This window comes from Botrytis sinoallii, assembly GCF_014898435.1.
Source record: "Botrytis sinoallii strain Bc 23 chromosome Unknown BSIN_005, whole genome shotgun sequence".
NCBI lineage: Eukaryota > Fungi > Ascomycota > Leotiomycetes > Helotiales > Sclerotiniaceae > Botrytis > Botrytis sinoallii.
Genome location: NW_024066032.1, coordinates 475018 through 502291, shown reverse-complemented (window position 1 = coordinate 502291; position 27274 = coordinate 475018). Strand labels below are relative to the sequence as shown.

The window sequence follows — 27274 nt, the reverse complement described above, 5'->3', positions numbered from 1 at the left end:
AATTCATCCCTCCCCCCTCCCCTGTCCTCTGCCCCCTGTACACATTTTGCTGCAATGCAGGACAGAAAGAAAGACAGCAAAAGGAAATCCAAACGTCAAGCTCCAGCACGCTAATCTAAGACCAAATCATTAAGCGATTGTCATCTTACCTACGTCTATCCGCTTTTTATTTTGGTGGTGACCCCTCATATGGCTCGTTCTTGCCAACCCTTTGCATGGACTAAGGCAAAGCATCCACTATCGACTGTTGATCTCTGAACGGAAGAAGATCATTCGCCAACACTCCTCTTACTCCATAATCCAAAGTTTAACACCTGCACCATCGAAATTTATTCACTAGACGACTACATTCGTCAAATGAACACTGAGCTTTGTATTCTAGGTACAGCTTTCGCCCACAGTACTCGGTTCGTACCTACCGGAAGATAGAGAGAAAAGTAAGTAGGAGTAGAAGTAGAAGTAGAAGTAGATAAAAAAATAAGAAATTTTGCCAAAAAGTAAAAAGAAGGGACTTTTAACCCCCCCCTTCACTCTCATCCTCCACCCTGTACACTCAACTGAGCTATCCATGGATATCAAAGATATCAAAGACTTTCACATCGTGACTCCATATGACTGTCTACCAGAAGACTGATTCTGTCATTCAATCTACTCGATACTCAATCCAATATTGACCTCGAAACCCCCTGTGCCCACGCTAATAAACCTCTCGCTACATTTACATCACGTTATTAACTTCCATCTCGATCTTTTTATCTTTTTATCTTTCTGCCTTCTGACCTCCTACCAACAAAACAAGACATCTAATCCTACCTCCACCCAGCCTTTTCTGATCCTCGTCGGGACCCCTTCATTAGACTGTGAGAATTGATATCACGAAGTAGTAATTGATATCACAAAGTAGTCTTTTGAAAACTATCTAGGCGTCTACTCTAATTCCATCGCCTGACTGCTAATATCTTTGATACCTCATCCATCCAATCCGGTTCCAGACATTTTTTGTTACCAATACTACACATAATTACTTATATCACAATACATTCAGAGTAATAAGATCAAATCACAAGCCTTACTAGACAATATCCACATCGAGTCCTGTAAGCCCAAAACGGAAAAGATTAATTAACAAATCTACCTCGAATATTTTGTTGTGTCATGATCATTTACTTGGATTGGATATTAGAACAGCTACACACACATCCTTCAAACCCTTTCTACTCCTGCCTTTCTTCCTGCCCAAAGTACAACGTGCCAGCCTTATCTCATCAGTCACTTCCCTTGGGTTTCCCAAAGATTAGATTAGATCCAATACTTTTTTCTCTACAATCGAGATGATATCTTTCGAATCAATTCCAAACATCGATTCAACATTTTCATCTTGAAGTGTGTGACCATACCCAAGAGAGATCCTGTCCACCCCCCTCATTACAAACTAATGGTACCTTTTTTGACTGCGGTACGGTACGATCATTGGTAAATAAGAGGCGCACGAAGAAGTCGCTAGGAACAAGACTACTCTGAACGAATTAAACACTACGCTTGAAGGATCATTAGCAACAAGTGACCATTACAAAAAGCACAAACGGGTCAAACCTTTTTGAACGAATCAAGAAGTCAGGAAATGCTACCCTAGTCGACCATTAGTCCCAACTACTCCCATCTCCAAAAAAACCGAGCGCGTGAGCAACATAGCCAGTATTGCCAGAGCCAAGGAATAAATAACTTTGGAACCAAATTCAGACAGGACAAGAAGCAGAAGAGTAAGAAGAGGAAAGCAGAAGAGCAGAGGAGTTTGCATTTCGTAGTTACTACTTACTACAGATTCAGGACGCAGTACGGAACCACGAACTACGAACTACAAACTACTCCATCCATCCAATCTTATTTTATACCTTTTTTTTATACCTCCAGTATAGCCGTTCAACCTCGTACATGACAATAAACTTCTCTCTTTTGACACTTTTACCCTTTTAGGTGATTTGTGGTGTCTTTTGGATCAAATCAAGAAATTGACCAGGCAAATTCACCCACCCAACGAGCACCACTACTGCTACCACCACCACGACTTCTACCACGACCGCTTCCTCCCTCTCTCCCTCTTTTCTCTACTTTACACTGCCTCTACATCGCCAGTCCCTTGACCATACACATACACAATCACTATACACCGCGCATCACGCACCTGCACTACCTTAGTTACCTTGCCTTAGTCTACCCTGCCTTAAGTTACCTTAGTTTACCTCAACCTTCCTCTTACTTCATCCATTCTCCATCTCTCTCCTAGATTCCTCCCTCCTCTCCGGAAAGCATACAAGCATACGACCATACGGCCATTCGAGCATACAGCCATTCGACGATTCGAGCATACGACCAGTACACACCACCACCACTCCTCCACAACCATAACCACCACCACCACCATCGCCCACAATTCACCACGCATCCCATTCATCCATCAACAAATCAATACATACTCCCGACCGGACAGTACATATTACATACTATCCACTCAACGAACCACTCAATCTTACCTTGCTCACCTTACCTGTTCCGTATTTGAGAAAAGAAAAGAAACGAAAAACAAAAACAAAACATAACATAACATAACATAACCCAAAGAGAACAAAAACAATCACCCACAGCAACTACAATCATCGAAATTGATTTGATTCATTCATTTGAATCATACTCGAATTCGAACATCAAGGACATTTCTTTACGACATCAATACCATACCTACCATACACATACATACCATTCAAACACAAATACATGAGCATAACCATTACCTCGACTTGAATTTAAAATACGGTACGCCTTGACCAACTCTTCTTTTGCCTTGCCTTGTTCATTCATTCATTCATTCATTCATTACTTCCGTACACATAATACATATTGGCACACTTGGACATTTACATTACATACACACCGTGTCTTTCTCTCTTTCTCTCCCGCCCTCTTCAACTCTCTCTCACTCTCACTCACTCACTCTCTCTCTCTCTCTGCCTCGACTTCTCCCTCCCATAACACCACCACCACACACATAACATAACATTACATCCGTACACCCCCCATCCCATCCCATCCCATCCCACCGCCTTTCACCCAACCCCTCCCAACCATTAAAGGGTCACAACCAACTAACTCCCAAATTCTCATCAATCAGCCGCAGTCTCACTCTGGTCATTAATCTCGATTTTTTTTCAAGTTTTCGATTTTCAAATTTAAGTGAATAATTCTTCGACTGGTCAGCCTGTCACGTTATTGAAGATCATTCACTTGGTAATTACCGATTGATTACTTTTGGTCGCACACTCGGTGTTCAATTGCCCAACACGGACTATAACAGGTCATCAACCAGTCTCCTCACAACCCTCCTCGTTTACAGCCCACCTCACGAACGATAATAATCGGTGTTTTGGACTTCAATATGTCGTCAAATCGGCCTGCTGCCTTCTCGAGCTTAAGAATGGGAGGTAAGAAACATACTCCTACATATGGTCTTTCCCCTTTACCTTGCTACCACCCTGTTTTTCTTTTGGAGAAAGATTGATTCTAACGTTTTTTTATTAAATTCTACAGAAGTAATCCGCGAAAAGGTTCAAGATGGCGTTACTGGCGAAACCCGAGATATGCAATACACACAATGCAAGATTGTTGGAAATGGTTCCTTCGGTGTCGTCTTTCAAACCAAGTTGTCACCTTCAGGAGAAGATGCTGCCATCAAACGCGTTTTGCAAGACAAGAGATTCAAGGTTTGCGACGTCTCTTCGAGTCTACAAGTCATTGGTTACTGATACAGATAATAGAATCGTGAATTGCAAATCATGCGCATTGTTCGTCACCCTAACATTGTCGAACTAAAGGCGTTCTATTATTCCAACGGCGAGCGAGTAAGTTTATTCCATCCTGCACAAACATGCTGAGCAGTTTCTAATGACCTTGGGGTAGAAGGATGAGGTATATCTTAATCTAGTGCAAGAATTCGTTCCTGAGACCGTTTACCGCGCATCAAGATATTTCAACAAGATGAAGACCACAATGCCGATCATCGAAGTCAAGCTTTACATTTATCAACTCTTCCGCGCCCTAGCCTATATCCACTCCCAAGGAATCTGCCATCGTGATATCAAGCCACAAAATTTGCTCTTAGACCCAGGCAGTGGAATTTTGAAGTTGTGTGATTTTGGTAGTGCAAAGATACTCGTAGAGAATGAGCCAAACGTTTCATACATTTGCTCACGCTACTACAGAGCACCCGAGTTGATCTTCGGTGCTACCAACTACACAACCAAGATTGGTAAGAATACACGAATGATGACGACTGAGTAAATGATGCTGACTTGCCTTGATAGATGTTTGGTCCACTGGTTGTGTGATGGCAGAATTAATGCTTGGTCAACCACTCTTCCCAGGTGAATCTGGTATTGATCAACTCGTCGAAATTATCAAGGTCCTAGGTACACCAACTCGGGATCAAATTCGTACCATGAACCCCAACTACATGGAGCACAAGTTCCCTCAGATTAAGCCACACCCATTCAACAAGGTCTTCCGCAAAGCCGATGCTAGTGCCATCGAACTCATCTCCAAGTTGTTAGAGTATACTCCTACTGAGAGACTCTCCGCCATTGAAGCTATGGTTCACCCATTCTTTGATGAGTTACGTGAACCAGACAAGACGTTCCCGGATTCTCGCCACCCCGGCAACTCAGCGAAGAATCTCCCAACTTTGTTCGATTTCTCTCTTCATGGTACGTTATGGATTTTATGTGATACCAGCATACAATACTAATACATCGATAGAATTATCCATTGCACCGGAACACAACCAACGGCTGGTACCGCAATATATTCGAGCAGGTTTGGTAGCAAGAGATAGCAAACTTGATATTGATAGCCCAGATTTCAAACCATTGACGAGAGATGCGATGATGGCAAGATTAGATTGAGGGAGGAGTTAAAGCAAGATGACTGATGAATGAATGCTTTCCTGTCGCTCGACCTTAGAGCTCTGCAATGGAGTCGAGATTTTTCGAGCGATAACACCCGGCTATAAAAAAACCCCCCAGCATATTAAAGGTTCTGCATATCTCGTCTGCAACGTTGGCAGGCCAAAATCAAGTTTGTGGAAGTCCGGGAGATGCATGGCAGGAATACGAAGTTAGTCTATGATGATGGTATGCGTTATTTGGTTTGATAGGAATACCCATAAGGTGGAATTTTCGTTCAGCACGAGTTTTCAGTTCCAGCTAAGGATACTCCCTTGGTACTCGAAACAACGGTGATTGGGAAAGGGATATGAAATATGATGGATATTGATTCATGAGGGGGGTTGTGGAAAGGGGGTGAGTGGTAGTTTATGGGATTCAACGAATACTTCTATCGGCACCTCGTTACTAGACTTTCTTGCATGAGGAGAAAAAATTATGGCCTTTTTGCTCTCTTCTTCCGTTTTTTGTTCCACAGTGTGTTGTGTGCCTCGTGTGATGAGGATTGATGGGTTGGCTGGACCTTCTACTTTTTGCATTTTCCGACTCTTTTCGTTTTCATCCTTTTCTTTTTCTCTTCTTTTTCGGCACCCCTTCGATCGCTACTTGATATTTTGATACTCCAACACAGGCATGCAAGCAAGATTCAGGCGTACCTTTTTTTTTTAAATTACATTTTACATTTTAGTTGTGGCTGTGATGGTGGACGAATATTGATATGGCATGAATGGAATGGATTAATTGATACGAGAGAAATTAAAGGAAAATAAATAGGATAGGGGTTACTAGGCTTACTATTAAAAAAAGGGAAAATTCAAAGGGGTTGGGCTACAACTATTTCTCTGTTTTACTGTTGATTCTTTCTTCTCACTTGTCTTTTTCAGAGCTTGATGGATTTATTGAAAGGGGGAGATGGATGGAAATGGTGAGAGGGAAGGGAGAGAGATTGATAGATATGAGGGGATACTTTTCTTTTGTCATATGATGGAGGGATGAGTGGGTGGTTGGGATGGTGAGGGGGAGGAGTTTGCTTATTGTTGTCGTTGTCGTTGCAATCGTTGTATTGAAAATGGACAATCAGAAAATAACAAAATATGAATTAATTGAAGTTAAGTGGATTGTGAAATGAAGTGCTTATTCTGGCTTTGGTCTGTCTATGAGGAAATGTGATGAAGGGATTGTTGATGAGTTTGAGATTATGTGTAAGATGTATGCATGTCTTGGGTGAAAACCAAAGGCTCTGAGAAGGATCTTTTTTCACTAGCACATCAAAGGTTCTTACTTTGACATATACAAATTGTGACGATGCACAAGTGTGTACTGAGTTTTTCGAACAAACTATGTGGTATTTCCTACCAACATCTGATACAATGAATTACTGCGTACCATGATACGGCACATCCCATAGCATCTCGCTGTAGTAGAGTAGAATAGTGTGCTAAGGCAACAAGGCACCACACCATGGCGCTCAGCGCAGCAGGTAGGAGGAGGGACGTGAGATGGACCGAGCTTCTTTTTTAGCATCACAGCTCGAATCTCGAAGAGGTTGTTGAATGGATAGGAAAAATAAATCAATCAATCTTCAAGGATTCTCGAAGATTGGTCTTGGGATTGATCACGACACCGCTCACACATTCGACTCGGGGCTTCAAAACAGGACGTCTTTCTTTCTTTTTGAAAGATTGATTGGTTTGTTGATTGATTGGTTTTGATTGATACGTTACGGTACGATACGACACGACACGATACGATACTTGGGGAATTTTTTAAAGGCTGTTCGCGGTTTGATTGATTGATTGGGAAGGAAGGGAAAGGGAGGAGAAGAAGAAAAAGGGAAATTGATCGCGAATACGAAGAATAAAGCGCATTGAAAATTGGATTCGAGCGCGACTGCGAAGTAAGAGGAATTAAGTACAGGGAAAATAAGAAAAGATGGCGGATTATGAGAGAGGTGCTGAGAGGGGAGGAGAGAACAGAGGAGGGTATCAGGGAGAGAGAGGGGAAGGGTGAAATAGAGGAGGGATCGTGGGTATGGTTATGGCGAGAGGGAGGAGAGAGGGGGGAGGGGTGTGGGTATAGAGGGAGATATAATGGGGGTGGTGGAGAGGTGGTGGTGGTAGGAAGAGGTATAGAGGTTAGTTGATGTGCTTTTTGTTTGTTTTGTTTGTTCTTTGATGTGGGAGAGATGAGGTGGATGGAGCTCCGAGATACAAGTGAAGGTGATCGAGGAAAGGGAAATTGGTGATGGGGAAGATGGCGATTTGGAAGATGAGCTTCAGCTTCGAAAGCTTTGACGACAGCTTCGATTCTCGAGGATTTCGATGATTACAGCACAAGAAACAACGCTAACAGCATAATTCTCAACTACAGATGAAGATGATCACGATCGACGACCTCAAAGACGTCGCTACGAAGAACCGCTCATCGTCAAAGTTCGCAAACAACTTCTTTCCATCGCGGAATCACCTCTCAAGCGCGTCGAAACGGAAGTAGCCGAAATAGCTAAAACTGTATGCGACAACTACGATGATATCGAATTGCGCGATTCTTTCTATGATTTGTCGCTGCAATTGATCGTAGAGCAACCTTTCAAAATTCCTTTCGTTGCTGCAGTGGTTATGGTGTTGAATACCTTGAAAGAGGAAATGGTTATGGAGTTGTTGGAACGAGCTGTCAAGGGCTTGAACAAATCGATCACCAAGGGTGACTGGAGACAGGTCAAGTTATATATGAAGTTCCTGGGAAGCTTGCAGGGTTTATTGGAGGGTGATGGTGTCTTCACTATTCTGCAAGATTTCTTAACTAAGGCCCTGGATTTGCAGACGGAGAACAATGAAGAGGTGAGAGATTGGCATGACGAGGTTGTCTTCTGCGATTATTTGGCTAACATTGAAATTTCTAGACTATCGGGCCTGAATTGGTCAAGATTATCCTTCTTACTATTCCATATATCATGGCATCTTCAGCGACAGATGCTCATGAGAAAGCTGCGGCTATGATTGAGAACACTGATATCATTGCTTCTGAACCACACGTTTTACAAGCTTTGGTTGATCCATATCCAGGAGATGCTAAAGATGATACCATTGCGCCAGTTGGTGTTTTGAGTCTTTTGCAAAAGCAATTACAAGCTGAATCGCAAAATGGATGGGAACTCTTCTGTTTACCAAGACCGTGGAAGATGATTGAGCCAGAACAACAAGAAGCTTTGGCTTCCGCTTCAAGACATACTTTGCCAACAATTGCTCTTCCTGAGATTGTTAATGCTGGACCAAGACCATTGTTTCCTGAGCTTTACTTCTCGGTTTATGCTAATCAGGATGTTGAGACTGTACCACCTATCACGGATATTTCATCATGTCTGTTGAGAGATGCTTTGATTGACACGATCAATATCTTGGATTACAACAGAAATGCCACTGCCAAATTCTTGATTGATATCGATTGTTATTTTGCTCCTGACACTTTTGTCAAGAGAGCTACACCATTCGACAGACTTCGAGATGTTGAGGGAGATAGATCAACATGGAAACCTGAGGATGTTGCAGTCGATGCAGTCTTTTCTCAGTTGTTCCAACTTCCAGTTCCGGAACACAAACTTGTTTATTACCATGCTGTCTTGACGGAATCTTGCAAGATTGCACCAGCTGCTATTGCGCCATCTCTTGGTCGTGCAATCCGTTTCTTGTATAGAAATGTCGATTCGATGGATCTTGAATTGAGCAGCAGATTTATGGATTGGTTTTCGCATCATTTGAGTAACTTCGGTTTCACTTGGAAGTGGACTGAATGGATTGATGATGTGGAACTTTCCGATTTGGACCCAAAGAAGGCATTTATCATTGGTTCTTTGGATAAGGAAATTCGATTGAGTTTTGCTCAAAGAATCAAGGGCACTTTACCACCTCCATATCAACAGTTGATCACAGAGGAGAAGGAAAAGGATACGCCTGATTTTAAGTTTGATGATCCAAGTAAGTAATGTCATTTCGAAAGATAAGAACACTTCTAACAATGTATAGGTACACCATTCAGTGCTGAAGGACAAGAAATTCTTGCACTTCTCCGCAAGAAGGCAACAGAAGAGGAAATTCAACCAGTCGTTGATCGAATTCACGCTTTGGCAGTTGAACAAGCACTTCCAGATCCTCTCGTTCCATCTACAGATGCATACGTAACATCAATCTGCTACATCGGATCCAAATCTCTTAGTCACGTCCTCTCTTGCATTGAACGCTGCAAAGATCGCCTCCTAGCCATTGGACCCGTCTCTCAAGTCGCTAGACGCCAAATCATCACCTCGGTCATGCAATATTGGAAGGATCAACCAGGTATCGGTGTTAACATCATTGATAAACTTTTGAACTATACAATTCTCAGCCCGCAAAGTGTGGTACAATGGGCTATTGGCAGTGAGGGCAAAAGACTTAGTCAGAGTTTCGTGTACGAGATGGTCGAAGCCACAGTTGGAAAAGTTACTGGACGCATTCGTCAAGTTCAGCTCAGTCTTCGTGTTCCCGGACTGCTGGAGGAACAGAAACAACTGATTGAGAAAACCGTGGAGATGGAGAGAATCAATATGAGAGAATTGGGAAGGGAGATGGATGAGCTTTTGACGGCTTGGGCGAATGGATCAAAGGACCAGGAAATCGAAATGGATGGAAGGGAAGAAGATCGGGAGTTGGTCAGGGGATGGGGAGAGAGATGGTTGAGAGTTTTTAGGAGAAAATTCGCGGTTGAGGAGGCTTGGGGTGTAGAGGCTAGTAGGTGGGTGGCTCCCCCCGAACCGGAGGTTGAGGAGGTGCAGGAGGTTAAGGCGGTGCAGAATCCCGAGGAAATGAAAATTGATGGGGATGTAGAGGGTGTTGCTGAGGTGGCGGATTATGAGGGGATTAATTAGAGGGGGGTTAGTGGGGGGGTTGGATTGCGAATTGCGGATGGGGTGTATGTTTGTGAATTGAAAAGGAAAGGAAAGGGAAGGGAAGGAAAGGAAAGGAAAGGAAATAAAGAGAAAAGCAAAGAAAAGAAAAGAAAAGAAAATGGAGAAGAGAAGAGAAATTGCATACACAGCACGTCATGCGTCATCATATTGCAAATGCATAGGAGTTTTTCCATTTTTTATTTTATTTTATTTTTTCCCCATACGTTTCAGTCTTCACTTTTCTGGGTGAGTGTACGATAGAGTAGAGCAGAGTAGAGTAGAACAGAGTACGACGCAAAAATGAGAAAGTTTACATGACATGACATGACAATACATCACTGAGAGCCGAGAAATAGATAACATCCATCAATATTTGAACGTCATGCCGAACGGGCACTATTATTATTGTACTATTCTCCCTACACTCACTCACTCCATGTATATGTATGTGTGTATGTATCTTTTAATATTTGATGCTGTGTGAACGAGCATACATTGGGCCATCTAGAGCTGTAGCTATAGCTATAACTGTAGCTGTGGCTGTAGGAAAATGTTACTAACTATTTTGCTCGATGCCGAAAGTGATCCATCGATCGAATGGATGGATGGATGGATGGATGAATGGGTGAAAGATGCAATGTAACAAGTGGTGGTAACTCACCCCTTTGGAACGCCGTTGTGAACGCCAGTCCTGATATATTTCCATTGCCCGCGCTTGATTTTCATGGGTACGTTTTCTCTTCTCCTTCTTTGGTATTCTTGACCATATTTATCTTTATCTTTGACTTTATCTCTCTCCTGGTCTCAATCTCACACTCCACAGAATCCCGTGGCGATATTTAGAATCTCGTTATCTCTCCCAAATTACCTCACCTCCTTCCATAACCTTGTCCCCCATGACCTTGGGGTCCCGCAGGTGGCATCCCCATTGGCATTCCCTGCGCACCTCCAAATCCAGGAGGTGCTTGCATGTTTAATAAACCAGGCGGAGGAACCATTCCTGGTTGTCCGGGAGCTGGCATACCTCCTGGTGGAGCGAATCCAGGTGGAAATTGTATTCCTCGTGCAGGTCCGGTAGTAGGATGTCCATATGCTCCACCTGGGCCCGTGGGTGGAACATGTTGATTGTGGAAATCCATTTGTGGGCCACCGTAGCCGGCTTGCGAAGGGGGTGGTCTTTGAGGGAGGCCAGATGGAGGAGGTGGGAGATGTTGGGGCTGTCCTCCTGGAGCACCGCGTGGACCACCGGGAGGAGGGACGGAATTATAAGCAGGACGTTGTGGTGGGAATCCTGGGGGTGCGGTAGGTATGGGAGATTCGTTCAACATTGCTGCTGGAGCTTGTGGAATTCCATTCATGCCTAATAATAAACCTGGTGGCATGTTTTGTAGATCTGGAATCACGTTGTGTTTCTTTGCTTGAGCTGCTAGGGCTCTCTCGGCTGCATCTCCGTGTCTTTCTCCCTTGCCATCTTTCTTGTATGCGTATTGGACGGAGATATCTTTGTTCATTAAATATTGACCGTTCATATTTGCGATAGCATCGTCAGAAGCTTCAAAGTTGGCATATGATACGAAGCCGTAACCTTTGGAAAGAGAGGATTCGTCGCGAGCGATCTTGGGAGGAGAGATGAGAGATCCAAAGCGCGAGAAGGTATCGTATAGGGTCTTTTCGTCCACCATAGGGTCAAGATTACCAATGAAGAGTTCTGCGCCGACTTCAACAGTCTTTTGTTTATCGGCAGAGGCCTAGATTTCCCAGTCAGTAAACTCTTCTTGAATTTGGAAGACTGCATAGAATAAAAGTAAAACAAACCTTGTTCACACGGATTGGTTTTCCAAATAACCGCACTTGATTCATAATGCGCGCCGCATATTCAGCATCTTCTTCTGATATAAACTCCACAAATCCATAGCCCTGATGATTTTGAGTGACGCGATCTTTGGGTAAATGTACATTGACAATGCGACCAGCTTGTAACATCAATTCCCATACCAAGCTATCAGTAACGCGCTCATCGATATTGCCAATATAGACGGTGGCTTCCTTGTCTTGTTCCCTAAGAGAGCGGCGTTGCGCCATGGTTAGCTTTGAATACTTTCTGGAGGTTTGAACTTGGGAAGGCTAGCAATTGGAAAATTGAAAGCTGGGAACAAGGAATTATTTACCAATGTCTTGCTCCTGACATATTGTTATTATAGTGGGAGCTAGAGAGTGAGTTCCCGTTGTTTATGTTTAATAAAGTGAGAGTAAGATGGAAAAGTGCAGCTGTAGTGAATAAGCATGGAGCTTCACAGTGAAGCTCAAGATGCGACGAAAAATAATGGTGGATTAGTCATCGGCCTTGCTGATTCTGGTGATTGTGAGAAACCTTGATCACTTTTTTATACTGCAGAAAGACAAGCTAGAACATTTGATTTTACAACAATTTGTATGTATATAAGATGGAATATTTCTTCTTGTCTGCAGGATACTAATTGTCTACAGCTCCGAATTAAGAAATTATATCAAAATGCAACTTTCCGAAGAATCCAAGGTTCGCATGCAGATGCCCTTCATATGATGGATGGATGGAATGGTTTTGTTGACTTCAGATTAGGAGCGCATTGGAAAGCTCATTGACTATTCCCGTGTTGCTATCCATTAGTGAGGATATCTTGGATCTTTCATCTTGGACTTGTGCTAACAGTTTACAGTGGCTACCTCCCATTGATCCTCTACCTTGGTATGAATTGACAAACGACATAAAGCACAAAGACATGCATGCTAATAAAATCAGGATACACCCGCAGTGAACCACGCCCATCCATCGTCAGGTCAGTTTCTCTGCAGACTCTGAATGCTAAAGCATGTACTAATGTCCATCTGCAGACTCCTCTCTCCTCTCGCATAAGTTCTTTATAAAGAGTCACCAAACGGAAATGTTTTACCAGTCGTCGATATGGTTGTGGAGATTCACGGAAAGGAACTGCGAGGCAGAACTGGGTTATAGACGGGACCACTGGCATTAACCAGAGAACGATATGACGGTTGTAGCATACGAGGCGTTCATGAAATAATGAAATGCTCAGGGAGCTTATGTTTATGGTGGATACATACCATACGAAGATAATTGTACAATAGCGCAAAAAGCGCAATCACCACTACGAAATCAAAACCATTGCCTGTCTCCAGTTCTAATTTTGAATGCCTCATTCTTTGTCGTCTGAATAATGTGAAACTCTCTCTACCTAAGATATCATTTGCCCCCGCCTCGGCAAGCCCCAGAAAATTATGAAGCTTTATTTTCGTCATCGCGTGTGGAATATATTGCCCCTCGCAACTTCAACATTCTCGCAATGACAAACATAAATCTTCCCTTATGACCGAAAACCATGCGCGCATCTCTCCCGCGCTGGTCGAGACAATTGCTGGCCTCTCGGCCGGTACAGCATCTACCCTAGCTGTTCATCCTCTAGATGTTATCAAAACGCGATTACAAAGTAATTTTATGCCCCTCCTTCCTACTCAATCCATCGCTAACAGCATCAGTTCACCGCAGTACATCCCACACTCCAGCCAGCGGTCTCACCATCCTCCGTAGTCTAACCCAACAGCCTCAACCTCTACAAAGTCTCTACCGCGGTCTAACGCCCAATCTCATCGGCAATGCCAGTAGCTGGGCCCTCTTCTTCTACTTCAAAAACGTCTTCGAATCCTCCCTTCGTTCTTTCCACAACCAATCTTCACATTCCAATTATGCCTCCCTCACACCCATTGACTATTTTCTCGCGTCCGGTTCGGCAGGTATCATGATTACCATCACTACAAATCCAATCTGGGTACTCAAGACCCGAATGCTGAGTTCGGATCGAAGCAGTAAAGGAGCGTATCAAAGTATGTGGCATGGCGCTCGACACTTATGGCAAAATGAGGGAGTACGAGGATTCTACAGAGGCGTGGGTATTAGTCTACTGGGCAATAGTCATGGAGCCGTACAATTCGCCGTCTACGAGCCCTTGAAGAATTTCTGGCGTAATCATTGTTCACACCAAACATTAAGAGGCGATAGAGAAAGTTCTCAGGTCAAATTGGGGAATACGGCGACGTTGTTACTTAGCAGCTCGGCGAAAATCATTGCGGGAACGGCAACGTATCCGTATCAGGTTGTGAGGAGTAGATTGCAGACGTATGATGCGGAAGAAAGGTTTGGGAAGGGGATTAGAGGGGTCGTAGGGAAGGTTTGGAGAGAGGAGGGGTGGAGGGGGTTCTATAGGGGGTTGGGTACGAATATTGTGAGGGTTTTGCCGGCGACTTGGGTGACGTTCTTGGTATATGAGAATGCGAGGTTTTATCTGCCAAGGCAGTTGAATACAGACGGGGAGGAGTAGGAAAGGGGTATAGATGAGGTAGGGAAATTTCGCGAATTGTATTTGTATTGATTGTAAGCTATCATACGCGCCAATGTTGGGCTTCCGATGAGATATAGACCATTGTACTATAGAAGCTTCAGGAGATTGCATTGCCATCGACTGGTAAGTAGAGGATGAGTTGCCGTGTCTCCAATCACTGTTTCCAACAAACTACTTCACCACAGCCAGTCTTCCACCAGCATCCCTCCGTTTTCTCCCAAGCATCCCATTCCTCAATCATTTCTTTAATTTTCTCATTGCTGTCCACAACTCCTAGCCTGATTGCGTTTTGGCCAACATCCCCAGTCATCAATGAGTTCTTCCAACTCGGTTGCATCAGATAACTGTAACTCTCCACTACATTCTCATTTCCAAACCCCGCTTCTCTAGCCCAGTTCCCTAAAAACTTTCCAGCATGTGGCTCTGATCCTTTCTCTCTGATCATCGCTTCCATAATCTCAACAGATCTCTTGAGTCCAGAAGTGGAAGGATAAAACAGAGCATCCCCCATATCACTCTCTCTACAAGCCACAAGTCCCCCTACCTTACAAACTCTTCTCATCTCCTTGATAGCTTTCACAGGATCTGGTAAATGAATGAGTAGCTGATGCGTGTACACCACATCAAACGTCTCGTCCTCAAAAGGTAAGTTCATCACATCACCAATTTGGAATGAACAATTATCCAAACCTAGTTCTCTGGCTTTTGCAGTAGCAACTTCGACGACTGATTCTCCGGCATCGAGACCGATAATTGAACCCTGAGGGACCAGTGAGGCAACATCAGTTGTGATGGAACCGGGACCACAGCCGAGATCCAGGATGTGTGACGTGGGAGTCAGGTGAGGTAGGAAATAGGCGCAACAGGTAGAAGCGCGACGGAGGGAGTGTCGATCTACTACAGCAGGGCTGTAGCCGAGGGAATAAGTTTCGTCAGATGCCATGATTTGTGTGATAGGCTGTTTTGTTGATGGCTGGTGTATGTAGAGAAGAGCTATTTGAGAAATTTCTCTACGGAGATAAGATGGAGGTAAGTAGTGATTACGTCATCGTACTTTTCTCGATATATTATGGCACGTAATTACTTCAAAGTTTTCGCAGTGTAAAGTTATATTACTGAATACCTAGGCATATATATACATCGAATGAACTAGGTAGTTACGCCTATATCTATTGTTCAAAATAAGATTGAGGCATGATTCTCGGCAATTGAAAAAATGACAAATTACCCTCATGCCCTAGTATAGTTTCTAGCCGACAGAAGTCAAGGTCACCGGGCTTAACGTAGATCTCATGTCATATATTCTAGCTTAGAATTTACAGTCAAAGGCTGGCTTGCATAGCGAAGCAAGATTCTGTGATATAGGCTCTGATTGTTATATGTTAGAATCTACTCAAGTATGATGAGAGGCTAGATTGTAGAATGAGGATGATAGGGATAGAATTAGCTATATCATTTCGGTACTGAGGACATCTTCTGAAATCATAGTTCTGGATAGTAACAGACGAGAACGTATGTTTCTGAGGTAGAGTTTGTAGTATATATTATAAGATGGTTAGGCTAGAAACCATGGAGCATACATAGGATGAGAGTGGGTCAAGTCAAATCTTTAGGGCTTGAGAGTTATTTGCCTGTAAGAATTTCGTGTGGTGTTTCGATGAATGTTGAAGAACTGTTCACTCATATCTGAGATTCTGAATGTACAAAAGTTTTGTATGGACTTATGGTTCGGATAGATTGGTTGAGGGTGGATGGAGACAGGGTGCTATATCATGTTCAGAAAATTGAACACCTTTAGATATGCGACACCTCTATCAAGAATCATACACATCCTAACAATTTATCTGAAGACGTTCCATGATCAATGTATTTGTCTGTTTGGATATCCATGACAGCTTATTGACAGTTGACTGCTAGAGATGGCGAGTAATATTCAGTTGCGCTTAAGATCAGAATAACGCGCTTAGCCACGCTTTATAGCCACATCACAGAGACCTATGACGAAAATTTACGGTTTCAAAATGAATTCATATCATTAAACAAAGCTCTAAAACAAAATGACAGCAAAAAGCAAAAAGAAAAGAGAGAATTCTAGCTCAGCGCGGATTATGACTTTGCTTTGCCGTTAAAATTTTGCTTTGCAACAACAAAAGATGGCGGCTTCTCCAGTAGTTTCGTTACCCCCCTGAATAACCCCGCTACTCTGAGCAACATCCGTATGATAAACAAGATACATGGCGACTCGAAGAGACGAAGCATCGTCTCTTCATCAATCTGCTTCTTTTTGATAATCGCCAGGTTTTCATGATTTAGTTCTGGATCTTCCTCATTGACCAGTTTGGTATCTGAAGAAGAGTATGAAGATTCAATGTCTGTTTTCAACTCACTCTCCAGTTCGACTGCTTCTTCGACTGGCTTCAAGGTTGATTTTTCCGGTTTCGTTATAGAATTTTGAGCGTTCTGCTGCCTTCTATCTACAAATACTGAGAGTGCTTTTGTAAGGTTCTCGACAGAAGGATATGTTGGATCTCCCAGGGAAGGGTTCGAAACCCCTTGAATTAATGTGGGGGAACCATTGGTAGCTCGTGATTGTTCAACAGGGTTAATAATTGCTCGATTTATGCTTGGTCTTGAGGTGTTTGCCGCAATCCCACCCAGTTGAACGAATGCGGGCACAGCATGTGGCATTTCTTTCGGTACAGCTAACAGATTTTCAATCTCCATTGCTCTGGGGAGACCATCTGCCAGCGCATCAAGCTGGGGACTAGAGCCGTTTTCCCGAGGAGGATCAACCAATAAAGTTATTGCTTTGCTTTCTTTTGCCCTTGAGGAGAATTTCAAGTATCTTCTGATCCTATCTTTAGGACTTTTCAGCTTTCCTTCAATTTTGACCTCCATGTAGAACGCATCACCCGCGTGCTTAAATGCAAATGCAGTATAAATAACGTCACTATGCGTGGCTTGTGTCTCAAGATCGCTCTCTGTCAATTCCCACTTCAATGTTCTATGCACGCCTGTCTGGTGGCCCCTCTGATTCGGGTGGTCTGCAGGTATCAGTTGGCCTTTGAAGTTCCATCTACTACTGCACACATAATCTTTAACTCTATCGAAGCCAACTCCGCCGCCTCCGTTACCCAAAACTGTGAAGTTGGGTGTGAAATGAACGCTTTCTTTCACGGAAACTTTTCTCTCTTCGCCAACTAGATGCCTCGGACCAAAGCGATTGGTGATGTGCAAAGAACTTGAAAGAGTTTCATCGCTTCTGTTTCCACCCTTGTATTCCTTGAAAGTAACAGAGACAGTTGCCTGAGACAATCTGCAGTCACCGGGTTGATGAAAACCGAGGCTCATATAAATGATTCCAGCCGGGTTCTCAGCACGACCTAAGACACCCCATTTCGATCTTGAGAGTTGGAATTTACAGTCGACTCTGACTTTTCCGATTTTCCGATTATGCAAACACAGATCATCCGGAGGATTATTATTTGGTCCCAACACACGTCCAGATCGCGAAGCTGTTGGTGGGTTGAGGGAAGCGCGTGAAGTCATTGTATGTGTAATTAATTGCGACTTTTGGAGAGCCAATATTCAAGTTGTTCTCATGAAACAAGTTGTAAAAACTTGCTTTTATTACGCTATCTTTCACTTGCGGCTCTTACTTGAGTTGAAGCTCGTGTTGCTACTTTGCATACAACATGAATTGGATGTGTTGTACTCTTAAATTACACCACATACTTGCGCCATGCTACAATTTTTCTCCCAGTCGACCTTATCCAATCATTACCAAAGTTTAGTACCATATTGAGTCGGCACTTTACCTAGGGAGCCACGATATCTCTTGACACAAAGTTGAACACGTGCATAGCCTTACCATCCCTGTTCTTGCATACATAAACTTGCCAGGCAACGCATAGCCCGCATATTCGAGTGCTTATTGATGATCCAAGAAATGGAATATTCAGTTATAAGAACTTTGTTATTTTAAAGTCTCCTTCGAGCTCCGAAGAACATCGTGGAGCAACGTGCTGTTGATCCACCAGCGGAAATGTCTGACCCTGAAAGTAACCACCGGTCTCCTACCCCGCCCCATGCACTCCGCCGCCGCGGTCACCAAACTTTAAGACGAAACTCTGACCGTCATTCTTACGCTGGATTGGATAGATCTCCCCGTTTTCCGGATTTCCTTCACCCCCCTAGGAACAATGAACTAAACTGGAACCTTAGGGGGAATTCCCTAATCAGTGATATTGATATACGGAGAACAGAAGAACTGGTTCCTGAGCAATCGGGTGCTGCAAATTTCGCGCCTTTTCCACGAAATGGGGTACTCGCAACGAAAGGAGTAGAAGCAGTATGGAATATGGATTCGACACAAGACATTACGGTACACTTGGACTTGGAATGTGATGAGAGTATTGAAGCTCATGTTGAAGAGCTTTCTAGACTGAGAAGGCTAGGCGATTTCGAGGCTGCGTTGCAATATATTGAGTCGTGTCCAGATGAGTGTAGAAATAATATGGACTTTGCTGTCAACTACGCAGATATCTTGTTAATGCAAGGCGATCTTGACTATAAAAAGCTTGAAAGGTTGGGATTGACCTTCCCCAAAATATACCAGCAATGCATAGATTGCGCAATCTTCAAAATGAAATTTGTACGGGCCTCGGGCTCTGAATTCGATTATGACGCATGCAATCTCCTGGAGCTTGAAATGGCTAAGGAGCTGAAGCCAGATTTTCCTCGACTCGATTCAATGCAGGTAAAATAATCAACTACTTTATTTTTACATTCTGCTGACATGTCCGAGGTAAAACTTCTGTGCAATTGGTTGCGGCTAGATGAAGCGTCCAATATAGCAAAGAGAGTTTCCACAGCCGAATGGAAGACCCTCTACAATCATCTCGCTTCCCAAAACCGTGTCTCAGATATGCGAGATCTGTTCCACACATTGTCAGAAAGCGATGTCATGTCCGCAATCCATGGTTGGTTTGAAATGGATCTGGTTTCCGAGAACTCCATAAGCGACTTTGTCGCACGATGGACTGAATTACGCGACAAATTTACAGACATTGCTCTTCTTGACGTTTTGGCCTCAATGTGTTTACAGATATTCTTGAATTACGTGTACCCTCGCAAAGAATATGTGAGGCACGCTAGTCAATGTATAGAATATGCTCGGCAATTCGCCAATTCTGTCAGTAGCAACAGTCCCGAAGACACTAAATCCGAGTCCTACTTGACATGGATCTTGGCAGAGGAAAAATTGTCGAGAATCCTAAAAAGGAGCGAACCCCGCTTAATTAACCATTTCAGAGGTTTTCCTGGTATTGTCATTTGGCAACGCGATCTTCCAATTTATGTTCCCTTTTCAAATGAAAACCCAGGCTGGGTCATAGATGAGCCACTCAGACGGTCCGATGACCTGCTGGAACTCGGGCTGAATACAGCACGGGAATTGGGCAATTTTTCGTTGGAAGGGAAATTCTTGGAAGAAATCATTCTTGGTTCCCAGGCCCCGCTAGAACTACTGAGAGAGAGGGCGCGTCTACAGAAAGATGTTCAACGATACCGGCAAGGCTATCTTGCAACATGTCTGACAAGGTATCTTGTGGCAGCAAATGAAACGGTGCAAAGAGAACTGTACGATGACTTAAGCAATTTTGATGATGAAGAAATCGGATTTCCTGTCGACCGTGGTGATGCTATCATGTTAAAATGGTGTCAGAACAGAATTCAAAGAGCATTATGCATTTCTCTCAGGGGGACCAAGGAACAGCTGGACATTCATACGCGGAAAGAAGTATTTTTACATAAGAAGGTTTCAGAGAATCACCCTGAGCTCTTTGAAAGCAATATGAGAGCAATGGCAGTGAATGAACAGAACGATTCTTCTCTTAGGATTGGTCGGAATCATAATGATATCTCATACCAAAGGTATGAGAAATCCTCTGTTGCTAAGGACGAAAGATATTGGGAAAACAGACCAAGAAGAATGTTTGAAAGCATAAATACTGATACTATCGAGCTTCCAAGAGAAGAAATGCAGTCGGAGAGCGATATGAATGGATCAGAGGGAAGAATATATTCAAGTGACAGAGATAGATGGGCGCAAGGGAAGAAAACTGCACGATCCTTAGGAAAACACATCTTTGCACCACAGCAGGCTAATGGAGTCCATATTAATGGGATAGGGCGGACAGGGGCCCGAGGGTCATTATATGGGAACACAAGCGATGAAGATGACATTCATGGCGAAGACGATCCACATCACACGGTCACTCAGAATAGATACGATACAGATGCACATCAATCAGAAACCTCTGCCTCTGTATATTACAGCGATCAAGAATCGCTTGATAATTGATGATAGCAGTATGGCATCAAGAATAGCAGGCAAGTCAAAAGAATGAGAGACATCGATTAGTACTATAGCTAGTCTGCACTTGCTTCAATCAACCACTATTGCTTTTATGCATCAATTGAAGGCGAGGCTAAAAACTCCTAGCATTACCAAGTTATCTTATCATTTTCTCCCATCTTGTTCTGTCCGTTCTTCAGTCATGCTCTATGTATCGATCACTGATAATCAATTCTCTCTCCTGGGATGAGAGATTACCGTTATTCACCAAGATTATCTTTCTCGTGAGTATTCTCTCAGGTCCTGGGTTTTGATATATTTTTCCATTCCACCTCATCCAAATATTTCAATTTTGAATCGATCATCTTGTCCATCCTGTGAATTTCCCCTCATATCATGCGATCCGATTCTACTTCTCAACTTCTAATCCATTACAATATTAATATGCTGAGCTGAGGTAATGAATCAATTCCCAGTCAGAACGAATAACCGTACTCAGCTACCTATTCAATGGTTCTTTACGCGTAGAAATGGCCGTGGAGATAGCAGTAGCCAGTGGAAGTGGAACTTATTATTCGCATGCACAAAATCTATGCTCTTTTCATAATACAGGTCATTCAGACAATGGCCATTATCAAAATACATCTCGATCCGATGGAAGCGGATATCCTGCCTATACAGCTGGTAGTCAATAATACGACCTCTGAAACGAGAGGGCCGGTGGAGCCTGCGGTGATGTTAACACAAGCGAGATAATTACTGTCGAGCCACGCCATTAAGAGAGAGCACCCGCTCCTCATGATAGTACTGCTTCTAATAGCCGTCCCTCGAGAAGAGGAAAGGAGCGTAGTCATCGCTAGCGTAATCAGATACATCGAGGGCTCTTGAAAGTAGGAAGATAGATAGACATTGGGAATTAGGTGTACTGATCATTCTGATGAAAACAAATAGACAATGAAAGTTCTGTTCCGCGGGTTGCACGATACAACAGATGCCAGGCATGCTGGTCACCGTGATTGGAATGGATAGAATACAAGAGGTCTAATATGCCTGCCGCACGACTGAGAACATAGATAGACAATGAACGTTGCTTTTACACTGAATCTCTGACTAGTGAGCATAATAGTCCTTCTGTTTGTGACCACTGATGATAAGATTGAATACTATTCAATGTGGTGTCTCTTGATAAAGAAAAAAAGAGCGAGAGAAAAGAAGATTCAAACTTCATATGACATTGTGGATCTAAGTTCATTTATTCAAAATGTGTGTAATAATTCTTCATTATATTCTTTAAGAAATTGCCCGATGAGATAATCAATAGTAAGTCGATAGTAAAAAGTATATTGCAGGGCTTAAAAAGAGGGGGGGGGAGAAGGACAGAACTTGAACATCACTAACAAAATGATGGCTCTTGTTATATGTATATACTTGGAAACTTCTTGTTGGGTATTTATAATTAGAGCTCTTTCAAAAACAAAGAAAGTGTTTAGAAAAGTAAATGTTTTCTATTCTTTTTTTTGTCTTACCCCGCTCGGTCAACCTCAATTCTTTGTGTTGCACTAGGTAGTCATATATATCATTTATTTCTAAGCCCCACGAAAACCCGTCAATTATTTGGATGTAACGATTGAAAGTGTATCTAAGGTGTGAATGAAAACATTTCAATATGTCGGATATATTGTACATTGGCAATGATGAATATACTCAACGACAACCTGAGAGTGAAAGTTCTCAGCCCCAAAATGAATTGGCTGGAGACTCTCAGCAATATTCCCCATCAACCAAAGAGGACGATACCGAAAGTGGGTTTATGTTCCGGGACGAAAAATCTCTGGCTGCACTGATTACACCAGGGGAGATTTTAAATTCAGCCGAGACTCCTGGTTCCACAGGAAGTATGGAAGTTACTTTTGACTGCGAATACGATCTTGAGCCATTTCTGGAAGATTTTTCTCGTCTCACGAGAAAGGGTAAATTTGATACCGCCAAAGATCTTTTCGAATCTTGCCCATCGGACTTGAAAGATCACCCAGAATTTGTTCTGGACTTTGTGGATACTCTACTGAAGCAGGGTGCCTACAAGAATTTGGTGGATTTTGCTACAGATAAAGAATTGACTTTACTAAAGCAGTTGAGCGAATGTGGACAAATTCCTAGTCAGTATCTGCGTTCCGTGTTTGAGTTGGGAAGACGGCGTGCTTTGGGCTACTTGCCCGATAGTGAAGAGAGAGATGTGGGGGCTGATGAAGTCAAATTGGAGTTACTGGCGAGTTTTGAGAGCCTTGATTCAATTCAGGTCAGTTTGCTGTACCATGTGTTGAGTTCTTGTCTGATAAATCTCTAGATACAATTGCTTTGTAATATAATTCAGCTGCATTCCGATGAAGTGAAATATACAAAGATACTAGAGAATGTCTCTCAACATCCTGAAATCATGATAAATAGATTGTTAGATTGGCATAGTTTGTATAGGCATCTTCTCTCGACCAACAGAATATGGGATATGAGAGACCTTTTTCAGGCTCTTTGTTCCAAATATGGAGTTGGAGATACTGTTAGATTATTTTTCAAAGATCGGAAACAGACAGCCTCCAAGAAAATTTCGAAATCAGATGAGTTGGAATTCAGTGGGTGGTTTCATTTTGTGTTTGACTGGACACACCGCTCCCGTGGTGACTAGTCTACAGACTTAGCCCTCCTTGATTTGTTGGTAATTATCTCGCTGCAATTATTATCGCACAGCAGTCAAAACGATCCATCGATCACGAAGATCATCAATCAGGCCATGGCTCATGCCAACCAGTTTGCAATTTCGCTTAGTCTCAGCAATCCGGAGAATGTTCAAACGAGCCCCTATTTAAAATGGGCTTTGGCCAACCAAAGACTAGCGAGAGAACTGCCGTCCAATTCACGTCAAATTCCAGACTATAAATACATGAAGCAATCTCAAGGGGTTATTATCTGGACTTCCAATCTGCCGATCTACGCTCCATTGGACCATCATGATTTAGACCCCGTGCACTGGAAAAGACAGTCGCGAAGCACACCGGAAATTTTGCTCAAGCTAGGGCTAGAAACATCTCGTAGAAATGGCGATTATTTTCTAACAGTACAATATTTGCAAGAGATATTCCATACATCTGAGTCACCTTCAGAGGTACTAAACGAATTGTCGCACATACAAGAAGACTTGCAGGGAGACAAAATTGGTTACTTACAAACCTGTCTGACGAAATACCTATGCGCGAGCGATAAAACTGCTATGGAAAATCTCAGTAATGAGTTAAAAGAGTTCGACGAGAAGATTCTGGAACTGAGTTTTCGGAGAATTGACCCGTTAACAAGATGGTGTCAGCGAGGTATCCAAGCCGCATTGAGCGAGCGCCTACATAAGGACACGTTATCGACAAATTCGTACTTAGAGGAGCAAGAACATGCATACCGGGAGCTGCCACACGATTTTAAGCGCTTATTAGCAGAATTAGGAAAAGAAAACGGTACTCACAAACTTGGTTCCACTGACGAAGCTTTGCCGAAGGAGTTTGCCGAACCTTGCAAGGGAACAATCTACCGAGATGATAATTTCATTGTCTGCGACTCATCAGGTTATTTTACCCAAATTTTTGAAGAAGCAAGTCATGAGGAAGTATTGATTGAGATATAATCTTTCATTTTTAAAGTAGTATAGCATGTACATTGGAATATTATTTTCTAGTGCGCTTTCTTGCTTTATTACTAACGACTTGAGGCTATATTACAAGATTAAATCAAGACCTTGAAAGCATAGGATAGTTTGAGATATTATCTTTTGATAATCGATCAATTTATACATACACTTCAATACGATATCGTATTTTTAATTCTTACTTTCTCAAGTTAAGTAGTGGGTTGGAATATACCTAGCTTCTCAGTAGACTGTTGTAAGATCCTGAACGTTACAGTTTCAATATAATTAAATGAGATACTTGAGCGTTATGAAACAGGGCCCCTTTCAGCGGAAAATGCGACGCAATTTGCTCTTTGAGAACCACCTTTGAATCTTTCTAATATAATCAAAGCATCGAATGATACTCAAAAATGAAGATCTTTTCATGAATATGTATTGAAGTCAAGACAGTAACTAGAGACGGTTTCAGGTGACAGCTCACGACACGAGATTTTGTGGAAATGGGCCCACCATTATACTAGATTTCTCAAGTCAAAGAAGTAATAGGTAGAAATTTTCCTCAGCGGAGAAGCAGCTCAATCATGGGAGGTAGTAGAATTGATATTCTCGTTAAGTAATAATTACATTAGTGATATGGATGGAATTGATAACCTGTGCTACCTATGCTATAGCCTTAACGTCATCATATTCTGAATACTTTTTGACATTGAAAGGTCTTCCAGAATTCAATGCGTACATCTCGTTCATCCTCATTCTGAATGTGGCAATAACAGCCAACGGCATAATAGATCCATCACTAACGCCATCACGCTTCTGCTGTGCCCCGCTGGAGCTGTAATAGAAATCTTCTTTTATACACATATCCAATCTCTGCCTGCCATGTCCAAAACTGGCCGTACGCATTACAATACTCGGGTCGTGTCTATTGTTCCAGTTCCACTTGGCGCTCAACAACTTTTCAGTCCGTGAGTGAGGGAGACCCTGTGTGTCGAACACACGAATGAAAGGTTCTATTTCGGCATGCTTGCGTGAGTCTTCTAATCCTTGAAATATCAAATCGAATTTGGGCATCCAAAGGTGACCGTCGCGTGTCACAAAAGTACCATTCCGCTTGGTTGCAATTTCAGTTGTAGTGATATTATCAAAGATAGGGTGAACCGAAGGGTATTGTTTTCGGCCGCTAGCCCACCATTTCGTGAGCTCATCGGTTCCATTAAAATGCAATTCGCGCCAGACACCATTATCTATATCGACATCGATAGCATAATTTTCAGTGTTGGCTGTGCTGCCAGAGAAACGATGAAAGTATTGATAAGGCTCTTTGCTGCCAAATTTTGGTGCAAGTACGGGAGCGAGGTAGAAGGTTTGATTATCGATAGAGGTATTGAGACTGTGGAGAGTGTATGTTGACGCCGAGAAACGAGTACCTATCTCGACTCGGGTGTCGAACCCACGGCAAGAGTCCTTCATCTGATTATACCATTGTATGTCTGGACCACCGATGATTCTACGTGCAGCAAATATCAGCCAAATTCCATAGTAATTAATATGAAAAGGGTTAGTTTACGTACCCGATGACTGGCATAAAATACAGTCCCACAATACAGCACGTTAGTAGGACCCCTCCTATAACTGATCGAAAAAATCTAAATTTGTATCCGATCTGTCCCTGATTGCCGTTGAGTATCTCCAGGAAGAACTTCGTCCCCCCAATTACGCAGTTAGTGCAGTATAATCCCCCGAAGAGGAAGTAGGATATCCCAACCAAAAGCAAACAAAGTCCTTCTACGATAGAGAGACTGCCTTTGAAATGAGGATATAAGTATGGTTGTGTATGCCACTTGATGTGAAAGGCAATATAGGTACATACACCCCCAAGTAGAGCTAAAACAAGCATGAACTTGCCGAAGATAATGCAAAAGTTTAGCCTCTTGCTTTTGAATCTACCCCAAATAGTGTTCATATTTGGCGGGCTGGGTAAACGAACATTGGCGCACCTTCCACATTCATACTTGCATGGCCCTGGGTGGCATGGCTTTCGGCAAGATGACTTGTTTCCGTGAGCACATTTGGACTTACTACCGCAAACACCATTTAAGCACGCGTTCGGGATGGTAGGGTGGTCATGTAATGGGTTACCCTTTCCACACCAGCATTTTCCCTTGGGGGTCGAGTGTTCAATATTTTCACATATGGGACATTTCCAAGCAAGGGTCCTTCCAACTGGTTCTGCCTTGGCCCACAATTTCGTACATCGATGGTGAGTAACAGCATGGCAAGACTTGCAATTCCACAAGTAACGATCCTTCGCAAAGCGCACAGGTTCTAAACAAATTTCACACGACATACTAGGATGAATGTTAGCATGAGTATGTAAGGGTTATTCATATCCAAGGAGATGACAGAATACTGACCGCTCATTTTGAATGTCCTCGATTATACGCTTCTCTTCTGAGGGAACAACAGACTGATCAACTGCATCTTGTTGTTGCGTTTCGCTGGATAGGCGTGCAGTAGTACCAGTTTCAATGTCTTGTAAAGGTGTTGCGTATCTATCATCAAATGGATCTCCATTACTATCATCAAAGGGATTTTTAGTGCTCGTGCGACTAGGCGACCACGACGGGCCGTTCATCCAAGAGGTTGAATTTGAAGCCATATTGAGTAAATGCTGAGATGAAAGAAAAAATAATAAGTAAAATGGAAAACAGAACCGTGAAGGGAAGGGGAGATATTCATGTATATATACTAAAAGAAATCTATCCATATCTCCTAGAACTAGCCAAAACTGCCTCCCTAGTGTTGGAGCTACTTAAACTGTATCCTGATTATTGGACCGTTGCATCTCCGTAACTTTTCATTATAATATTTAAGATGGGCAGACTAGAAGTATCCAGTATAGCATAGGCTGACGACACTGGATCTCGACGTCAGATATTCTAGAAG

The 27274-nt window shown here is 42.8% G+C and overlaps 10 protein-coding genes across 10 annotated transcripts; 6 read left to right on the top strand and 4 right to left on the bottom strand.

Moving 5' to 3' along the window:
• Window positions 1-3430: 3430 nt before the first annotated feature.
• On the top strand, window positions 3431-4952 carry EAF02_003398 (uncharacterized protein; the record flags this gene model as incomplete). The annotated part of the gene is made up of 6 exons (XM_038899446.1): window positions 3431-3476; window positions 3583-3755; window positions 3810-3893; window positions 3952-4300; window positions 4356-4754; window positions 4807-4952. The coding sequence occupies 6 exons, from the start codon at window positions 3431-3433 to the stop codon at window positions 4950-4952; spliced, it is 1197 nt and encodes a 398-aa protein (XP_038760373.1).
• A 1500-nt stretch (window positions 4953-6452) lies between these two features.
• Window positions 6453-9891, top strand: EAF02_003397 (uncharacterized protein; the record flags this gene model as incomplete). Its single annotated transcript, XM_038899445.1, has 4 exons — window positions 6453-6471; window positions 7362-7831; window positions 7894-8965; window positions 9014-9891. The coding sequence occupies 4 exons, from the start codon at window positions 6453-6455 to the stop codon at window positions 9889-9891; spliced, it is 2439 nt and encodes an 812-aa protein (XP_038760372.1).
• An 890-nt stretch (window positions 9892-10781) lies between these two features.
• EAF02_003396 (uncharacterized protein) lies at window positions 10782-11994 on the bottom strand (the record flags this gene model as incomplete). Its single annotated transcript, XM_038899444.1, has 2 exons — window positions 10782-11660; window positions 11728-11994. The coding sequence occupies 2 exons, from the start codon at window positions 11992-11994 to the stop codon at window positions 10782-10784; spliced, it is 1146 nt and encodes a 381-aa protein (XP_038760371.1).
• A 330-nt stretch (window positions 11995-12324) lies between these two features.
• Window positions 12325-13092, top strand: EAF02_003395 (uncharacterized protein). The gene is made up of 6 exons (XM_038899443.1): window positions 12325-12343; window positions 12400-12448; window positions 12512-12558; window positions 12609-12637; window positions 12692-12728; window positions 12784-13092. The coding sequence occupies exons 2-6, from the start codon at window positions 12425-12427 to the stop codon at window positions 12803-12805; spliced, it is 159 nt and encodes a 52-aa protein (XP_038760370.1). The 5' UTR covers window positions 12325-12343; window positions 12400-12424; the 3' UTR covers window positions 12806-13092.
• A 181-nt stretch (window positions 13093-13273) lies between these two features.
• On the top strand, window positions 13274-14282 carry EAF02_003394 (uncharacterized protein; the record flags this gene model as incomplete). Its single annotated transcript, XM_038899442.1, has 2 exons — window positions 13274-13394; window positions 13444-14282. 2 exons carry the CDS (start codon window positions 13274-13276, stop codon window positions 14280-14282), a joined length of 960 nt encoding a protein of 319 aa, XP_038760369.1.
• A 175-nt stretch (window positions 14283-14457) lies between these two features.
• Window positions 14458-15246, bottom strand: EAF02_003393 (uncharacterized protein; the record flags this gene model as incomplete). Its single annotated transcript, XM_038899441.1, has 1 exon — window positions 14458-15246. The coding sequence occupies one exon, from the start codon at window positions 15244-15246 to the stop codon at window positions 14458-14460; it is 789 nt and encodes a 262-aa protein (XP_038760368.1).
• Window positions 15247-16409: 1163 nt separating this feature from the next.
• On the bottom strand, window positions 16410-17852 carry EAF02_003392 (uncharacterized protein; the record flags this gene model as incomplete). Its single annotated transcript, XM_038899440.1, has 1 exon — window positions 16410-17852. The coding sequence occupies one exon, from the start codon at window positions 17850-17852 to the stop codon at window positions 16410-16412; it is 1443 nt and encodes a 480-aa protein (XP_038760367.1).
• A 400-nt stretch (window positions 17853-18252) lies between these two features.
• Window positions 18253-21760, top strand: EAF02_003391 (uncharacterized protein). Its single transcript, XM_038899439.1, has 2 exons — window positions 18253-19062; window positions 19111-21760. Exons 1-2 carry the CDS (start codon window positions 18349-18351, stop codon window positions 20665-20667), a joined length of 2271 nt encoding a protein of 756 aa, XP_038760366.1. The 5' UTR covers window positions 18253-18348; the 3' UTR covers window positions 20668-21760.
• A 567-nt stretch (window positions 21761-22327) lies between these two features.
• EAF02_003390 (uncharacterized protein) lies at window positions 22328-24325 on the top strand (the record flags this gene model as incomplete). The annotated part of the gene is given in 3 exon segments (XM_038899438.1): window positions 22328-22957; window positions 23006-23333; window positions 23349-24325. 3 exon segments carry the CDS (start codon window positions 22328-22330, stop codon window positions 24323-24325), a joined length of 1935 nt encoding a protein of 644 aa, XP_038760365.1.
• A 663-nt stretch (window positions 24326-24988) lies between these two features.
• Window positions 24989-26987, bottom strand: EAF02_003389 (uncharacterized protein; the record flags this gene model as incomplete). Its single annotated transcript, XM_038899437.1, has 3 exons — window positions 24989-25835; window positions 25900-26676; window positions 26743-26987. The coding sequence occupies 3 exons, from the start codon at window positions 26985-26987 to the stop codon at window positions 24989-24991; spliced, it is 1869 nt and encodes a 622-aa protein (XP_038760364.1).
• Window positions 26988-27274: the final 287 nt, after the last annotated feature.